Source organism: Propithecus coquereli, unplaced genomic scaffold, assembly GCF_000956105.1.
Source record: "Propithecus coquereli isolate 6110/MARCELLA unplaced genomic scaffold, Pcoq_1.0 Scaffold18, whole genome shotgun sequence".
In the NCBI taxonomy this organism is placed as follows: Eukaryota; Metazoa; Chordata; class Mammalia; order Primates; family Indriidae; genus Propithecus; species Propithecus coquereli.
The window spans coordinates 4,404,791-4,413,045 of NW_012142745.1; the positions used below are offsets into that span (position 1 = coordinate 4,404,791).

Below are 8,255 nucleotides of genomic sequence, written 5' to 3' on the forward strand. Positions count from 1 at the left end.
TAATACAGGGCTTGGTACATCATAGGTTCACTGTCACGAATGGCAATGGCAGAGACAGGACTCAGCATTCTCAGAGTGGTGCTCTACCCCCGAGACTTGAAAAATATAGCTCTTACTATATTCTCTTGTTTAAAGAGGGCTGTGATTACAGTCATTGTTATGTGGAATTTATTATTCAGAAACAATGTATAGCTGTGGTAATACTTTTAAATGGAATGAACAGTTGTTCTAATTCTTTAAAATGGCCTTCAAACATAGCAGGTAAAATATAAACGAAGTCAAAGGAACTCAAACTTCAAAGAAATTAAACTTTATCTGAGTGCAAGTCACCCAGTCATCACTTTATGATTTTAAAGATTTCTGGTGTTTGAGGATTTTAAGTATTTTTGAGTGAACTAGAATCAGTCGTTGTGCCTGTAATATTTCGTTTATGTTGGTGGGTGAGGAAGGGGTGGGGCTGAGAAATATATTTCAAGCAGCTTCTGAGAAATTCTCAGTCAATAATATCTGCAAGTTTTTCAACTCCTCAGATAATAGTCAGTCAGACGTGGCTTTTACAGGTTCCCACAAGGGGTCAAAAACATAAAAAGAATGAGGTGGTTTCCAGGAGAGTAGTTCCTGGTGATAAGGGGATGGTAAAGAGGTTAAGTTTCAAAGTCTGATTAGAAATTGCAGCTGTCGAATTCAGAACCATTGTCACTGAGGCTTTATAGCCTGCGGATTTGGCCTGCTGTGCATGGGCAGCGGTTCTTGGTTTGTAACCCAGAGCACGGTGGCAATGGAGCACAAAACATAAGCAGCACCTTCCGGGGGGACACTGGGTTTGCTGGAATAATGCTCAGAATTAACCAGCAAGTAAAAGAGTTAAAGCACCAGAATGTAGGAACTCTCGAAACATCCTAGCTGACTAATCGAAGTTATTTTGAAATAGTCCTTCCTGGAGGATTTGGTTCCAAAGCAAGATAACTTTATCCATCACAAGCAAAATAAAACCCTAGCAAGATCAGGACAGTCATGATAAGTGTTATGATAAAAACCCATGACAACATGATCTGTGCAAGAATGTCATATAGGACGGTGCTTTTCACGTTCTCCTGTGCACACGAATCAGCTGGCAGTCTTGTAAAAATGGAGATTCTAACTCAGCAGGTCTAAAGAGGGTCCCAGATTCTGCATTTTAAAACAGCTCCATGTGGCACTGGTACTACCAGTCCTCAGACCAAACTTTGGGTTGCAAAGGCAGTACTTAAGTAAACATGCTGCTCTTTCCTTTTTCATCATAGATCATAAAATTGTCCCGTAATTTTGTCTCTAACAAAATGAATTAATCTGATGTTAATATACATCAAACTCTGATTTCTATCTTCTGCTTAAAAAAAAACTAAAAGAGGAAGATTTCTTCATTAATGGCCTCATGGAAAAAACATTTGAAAAAACTCCATATTGAGTTGTCTTTATTTTAGGGTTGAAAATACTCATGCCATTTATTTTGACGGATGCTCCTGATTATGGAATGAAGTTAAATTAAATCCAGTATGTTGCCTACATACAACAGTAGCATTCAAAAAATGTTTAACTAGAGGTTCTGTAAGAATAGTTGCTTTTGTGGTTAAAATTTGAAAACAAGCACTGCCTGGTTTCGGTATTAGATTATCTTTAGCACAGGACTGTCCCGAGTTTGGAGGTAGCATCTCGGGGTAGTATAAAGCACAAATTCTGAAGCCAGAATTTCTGGATTCTAATCCCAGTTTTGCCACTTACTGACTGTGTGTCTGTGGACATGTGTGTGATGGTTTACTCATCTGTAAAATGGGCCTGCATTCTACAGGTCTTACTGGATGAAGTGAGTTAATATCTGTAAAGCTCTTAGAACAATACATTACAGGATCTATGTAAGCGTTTTTTTAAAAATATATGATTAAAATAAATAATGTATGTGTTAACGTCATATCTTAGTAGCTCAGTGGTTTGGAATCCAGAAAGCCTGTTCTCTTTTTACCAACTAAGACATCCTACACGATTTTCCCAATAAGTAGGTGGTCAGAGAGAAAAGAGACTTCAGCCAAAAAGCTGGGAATCCTGAAATAAAATCCGTGACATTTAGAAATTCGTTCATTTTCCATACTTGGTTAGACTTACCTCCGCCCTTCGGTTTTGCAGTTGGTGATGTATATTGGTCAGGTGGCCAAGGATATCTTGAAGTGGCCCCGTCCTTCCTCCCCTCCCGTTGTGAGGCTGGAAAAGAGAGTGATAGCGGAATACGGAATGCCGTCCACCCACGCCATGGCGGCCACCGCCATCGCCTTCACCTTCCTTATCTCTACTATGGACAGATACCAGGTAAGGCGGCCTGATTCTCCCTCCAGGGTCCAATGCTCCCAATGTAATGAGGCAGCAAATCGAGGTTGCACTTCAGAATTTTCTCTTAAATCTGCTTTGAGGGATTTTAAGCTTTATAAAATAAACACTGAGGGGAACTGAAATCTATTGAGCTGTTGATGGCAATTGCCTCATAAATAAGTGACCATATAATTTAGAATCCAAAAAAGGTTGTGCCTGAGTGTGAATGTGGGCACCATTAATAATGACACCAGGACAACTAGCATGACATGGGTTGTGCCAGGTGACCTGCGTATGTCATCTCCCTGAGCTGCCTGACGAGACAGCACTTAATCGGTGCTCTCATCCTCTGTTTGCAACACGCACAAAGAGTTTGTGGTCCTAGTAAATGATCCTCCAGGGCTGAGATGATTCCACCAAAGCCCTCTGCCAGACTCCCCAGGGCCCAGGGCAGCAAAGAATCTGTGCCCAAATTAGCCTCCCAGGATACCTCGGCCCTGGTTAGAGCTTGGCCACTAGAAATGATGGCTCTTAAGTTTTCTAGAACTGTCTAAATGACAGGAGATTAATAAATGTTGAAAATAGAAGAATTTCACTTAATATCTACTTAAATGCCAATTATAGTAAGAGTTTTTAAAAGTTATATTATTACTGCAGTGAAAGTTTTTCTTTCTCCTATTTGAGACCTATTATGCTGACTTTGTGCTTAATTTCATAAATTTTACCTTTTACCTGTTGGAAGCTTTAGATTTCATTAAATCTCGCAGTCATGTAGGTAAATGGCAGCATTGTTTGCCCTGCTCCGTTACCCCAGAAACCCAGGGACATCCCATACTCCAGGTTGTGCAGAAACGGGGGAGTCAGCCCGACGTGGTTGGCAAGGTCAGACTAGTATAGGGTCCTGCTCTACCACTGTAGCTCTAGACCCCATTTCCTATATCACAAAGGGACATTTATAAGGAATATGTTTCACTAAATATAATCTTTTGTCATAAGCTACTTAAATGTCGTGGATCAGGAGGAGGAGAAGTTGCTTGTTGTGACTTTCAGATTATAGCACCGGCCATCTACTGTGCCCCTTGGTTAAATTGCTTCTTTCTTAAGTTCTAATTTAAGAATAGGTAGAAATAAAATTCATTCAGTCCACTAAAACTGCCAGCCCAGTAGTTATGGTCACGGGTCTTAAGGCCAAGTTCGACTCTCTTATTTGCATGTTTATATGTTGTGGAACTTCCTCCTGGAACTATATTCCTAGGCATCTCCCTGTACTTTCTCTCATTTCCCCATTTAAAAAATGTTTTTAGATAATCAAATTGCTGGTGTGTGGAATGCAAGATTCAGACTAGCAATCACGGCACAACGAATTCTTTTCCCACCTGTGACATCAAATGGCATATGTCTGAGTGTGGCCTAATTTCCTTGTTTCCCTTCTCCCCCCGCAGTACCCTTTCGTTTTGAGGCTGATGATGGCCGTGGTGTTTTCCACCTTGGTGTGTCTCAGCAGGCTCTACACTGGGATGCACACGGTCCTGGTAAGGCTTCGTGGTCGGGTCTTGCAGTGATTGTTTAAATAATATGGCCAGTGTGTTTCTCATGCTACCTATTTGCATATGTAATTATATTTTCATCAGGCCAATGAGTTAAGTAATTATGATGTTAGGGCATCTGCATAATAGTAATGAAACATTGAGGTAATATTAATGAGGCAGAGCTAGGCTAGACCCTCAAGACTTTGACGATGGGTTAAAATGGCAACAGAGACTCAGGTAATTTATTTTCACATTGGTTTACTGATGCTGCAGCAAGTAGTATAGAAATAACACCCGGGGTCAAGGAACCAACCAGTGAGTGGTCACAGTCCCCACTTGGGTTTTTACAGAGATGGGCCTGAGATTCAGGGGTCTCTGCTGCGCTTGCAGGTTAAGGGTCGTGCAAGGTCATAGGAGCCCAGAATCACGGCTTTGCACCTTCCATACCGTTTGAGACTGGAGGGGGTATCGGGAACAGGGAGATATCTACATTTAAAGGTACATCCACCCTGTTACCATATTAGGCATTTTTCCAGGGCTGCCACAGTTATCATGGTTAAAATTACTTAAGAATTCTATTTCCTAATGCATCAGCGGGCTGCCTTGCAGTTGTAGAGCATACAGCTGGCCATGGCTTACCACAGGGGCACTATTATATCATAGCAATTGCTGCACAGAAGATTTCTTTAAAAAGAAATGGGCCCTTGCTCATTGGGTGTTCATCTCAACTGCGAAGCTCAAAAATGAAGTTAGCAAAAGACCTGGGAGGGAAAGGCCACCATGCTTCACGGGCCTTCTTGCTTCTCTCCCGGATGCCCAGCATGGATTTTCATGAGAGGGGTGGAGAGAAGGGGGCAGAGGGGCAGAAGAAGCAGAGCAAACAGATTTAAGGGTATCATTTGTCAAAATGAGAACAGGCGAGAACTGAGGGGAGGTAAACCCAGAGAGCGTGACATCGTGCTTTCCTCTGAACACGCAAAGGGTGTTTAGAGGGGTGCTAAAAACTCAGTAATCAAGATACATAATTTTAATGCAATTTTTTTAAAAATCAAAATTAACGCCTCCGAAAACCAGATGAACAAAATATTCAGATTTTAAGTAGACAAGATCTGCCCCTGCCTCGCCTGACTCCCCTAATCCTGGCACTGACCAGTGGACTGTTTGGGTGAGAGGGGTCCCAGATCTTGGAAATACTAACAAGCAGTGAAGGGCCAATCCTATTCTTCTACCCATGGGGCGCATCCCCACTGTCCCAATCCCGTCTTGTCCTGGGCTGGTGGCTGCTGAGAGGAAGGGGAGGAGGAGAGCGCATTCTCAATTGCTACACTACTGCTTCGCATGACAAAGAGCTTCTCTCCAAATGTGTCCAAGGACTTCAGTGTGGAATTAAGGAGCACTCTCTCGGGTGTTTTGGCATTTCTTTTAACTGGGCCTACTTTTTAATTTCCATCGGTTTTAATAAAATAATGATTTGGGGAACTCACGTTAAAATTAAAGCCAAAGTAAACACAAGAATGTAGAGCTACAGACATGAATAAAGAGCCCACAAAACCCACCTCAGTAAAAATACAGTTACGTTTTTTTCTTCTCTTTTTAAAGTGGGTTATGGGGATGGGGGATGAGATATTTGCGGAAAGATAGATCAGAGGCAAGGAGTGAGTACAGCTACTCTTTCTGGAGCATCTGTCCCGGAAGAAACTGGAGCAACAGGCCACAGCAACCGTGGGACCCAGGGCTTCTTTCTCACTCGTGATTTTACTTCATACAGCTCTTAGACCCTGACTCAGGCTACAGACCAGAGCGTGGCCCAGGGTGCAATGGTACATGATTTCTAGTAGCAGGAGGAGATGATTGGTTTTAAAAGTAGGATAAAATTAAATGATGGATTAGCAATCTTCTTTATTCAACAGTCACTTAAGAAGTTCCTACCGGGTGACAGGCTGGGAGCTAGATCTGGGAGACATTGTGGTAAACAGACATACCCCACCCTCTTGGGTCTCCAGTGTATTCGCTGCTGACTACTTGACATGATGAGCACTGTAATTAGCATGGAACAACTGGACTGAGCCAGCTGAGGTAGCTCGTCTCTTCCTTGGACCCCTCACAATCTCCAGGGACTGCCCTGGGTAGTGGCTCTCAACCAGAGCTGCAAAATCAAATCCTGTGGAAACTTCTAAAACATCTCAAGAGATGTTTGTACACCCATATGCAACATTATTCACAATAATGCAACATTAGTGACAATAGCCAAAAGGCAGAAGTAACCCAAGTGTTCATCGACAGATGAATGGATAAACAAAATGTGATATACAGGCATGACTTGGAGATATTTCGGGTTCAATTCCAGACACCCCAACAAAACAAATACTGCAACAAAGTGAATATCACAATAAATCAAGTGCCACAAACTTTTTGGTTTCCCAGTGCTTGCTGCATTGATTGACTCTTGCAAGAGTGAGACTCTGGCTCAAAAAAAAAGAGATCACTTTCTTTGTTCATCTGTAAGAAGCAACACCTCATCCATTCAAGTTTTATCATGAGATTACAGCAATTTATTCATATCTTCAGTCTACATTTCTAGTTCTCTTGCTATTTTTCACACATCTGCTGTTACTTCCTCCACTGAAGTCTTGAACCCCTCAAAGTCATCCATAAGGGCCGGAATCAACTTCTTCCAAATTCCTGTTAATGTCGATATTTTAACCTCCTCCAATGAATCACAAATGCTCTTAATGGCATCTAGAATGGTGAATGGTAAATCCTTTCCAGAGGTTTTCAATATGCTTTGTTCAGATCCGTCAGAGGGATTAACTGTCTATGGCAGTTACAACCTTACAAAATGTATTTCTTAAATAATGAGACTTGAAAGTCGAAATTACGCCTTAATCCATAGGTGGGCTGCAGAATGGATGTTGTGTTAGCGGGTGTGATATCCATCTCCTCGTATATCTACATCAGAGCCGTTGGGTGATTAGGTGCATTGTCAATGAGCAATAGTCTGAAAGGAATTTTATTTTCTGAGCAGTAGGTCTCAAATGTTCAGTAAACCATGCTATAAACAGATGTGCCGTCATCCAGGCTTTGTTATTCCATTTACAGAGCACAGGCAGAGCAGATTTAGCATCATTCTTAAGGGTCCTAGGATTTCAGAATGGTAAATGGGCATTGGCTTCAACTTAAAGTCACCAGCTGCTTTAGACCCTAATAAGAGGGTCAGCTTTGTCCTTTGAAGCTTTAACTTCTCCTCTTTAGCTATAAAAGTTCTAGAAGTCATCTTCTTCCAATAGAAGGCTGTTTCCTCTACATTGAAAGTCTATTGCTTAGTGTAGCCACTTTCATCAATTAATTCTTCAATTAATTGCTGAGAATTGAAGAGGGTTAGGGCCTTGGCTTAAGGGAATGTTGTGGCTGGTTTAATCTTCTATCCAGACCACTAGAACTTTCTCTATATCAGCAATAAGGCTGTTTGCTTTTTTATCATTCATGTGTTCACTGGAGTAGCACTTTTAATTTCCTTCAAGAACTTTTCCTTTGCATTCACAGCTTGGCCGTTTGGCATAAGAGGCCCAGCTTTTGGCCTATCTCAGCTTTCAATATACCTTTCTCACTGAGCTTAATCATTTCTAGGTTTTGATGTAAAGTGAGAGACATGCAACTCTTCCTTTCATTTCAACACTTAGAGGCCATGGTAGGGTTATTCACTGGCCTAATTTCAATAGTCTTGTGAGTCAGAGAATAGGGAGGCCTCAGGAAAGGGAGAGAGATGGGGGAATGGCTGGTCAGTGGAGCAGTCAGAACACACACAACATTGGTCAATTAAGTTTGTCATCTTATATGGGAGTCATTTGTGGCACCCCAAAACAATTCCTTTGGTAATATCAAAGATCACAGATCACCATAACAGATATAATAATAATGAAAACGGTTGGAATAGTGTAAGAATTACCAAAGGGTGACACAGAGACACAAAGTGAGCTCATGCTGTTGGAAAAATGGCATCGATAGACTTGCTGGGCACGGGGTTGCCACAGACCTTCGATTTGTAAAAGCAGTATCTGTGAAGCACAAAAATTAAAGTGCAGTGAAACAAGATATGCCTACACACCTGCAATGGACTATTACTCAGCCTTAAAAAGGAAGGAAATTCTGGCACATACTGTAACGTGAATAAACCTTGAAGACATTATGCTAAGTGAAATAAACCAGTCATAATAGGACAAACATTGTATGATTCCACTCACACGAGGTATCTGGAGCAATCAACTTCATAGAGACAAAAAGTAGAATGGTGGTTGCAGGGCTGGGGAGAGGCAGAAATGGGGAGTTAACTGTGCTCACTTCGGCAGCACATATACTAAAATTGGAACGATACAGAGAAGATTAGCA

The 8,255-nt window shown here is 41.6% G+C and overlaps 1 protein-coding gene across 1 annotated transcript in view; it reads left to right on the forward strand.

Moving 5' to 3' along the window:
* Positions 1-8,255, forward strand: part of SGPP2 (sphingosine-1-phosphate phosphatase 2) — a 112,152-nt gene that overhangs the window by 80,860 nt on the left and 23,037 nt on the right. The window contains exons 5-6 of the mRNA XM_012642505.1: positions 2,161-2,340; positions 3,783-3,872. Of these exons, the coding sequence (XP_012497959.1) occupies positions 2,161-2,340; positions 3,783-3,872 (270 nt within the window). The remainder of the gene's footprint in view (positions 1-2,160; positions 2,341-3,782; positions 3,873-8,255) is intronic.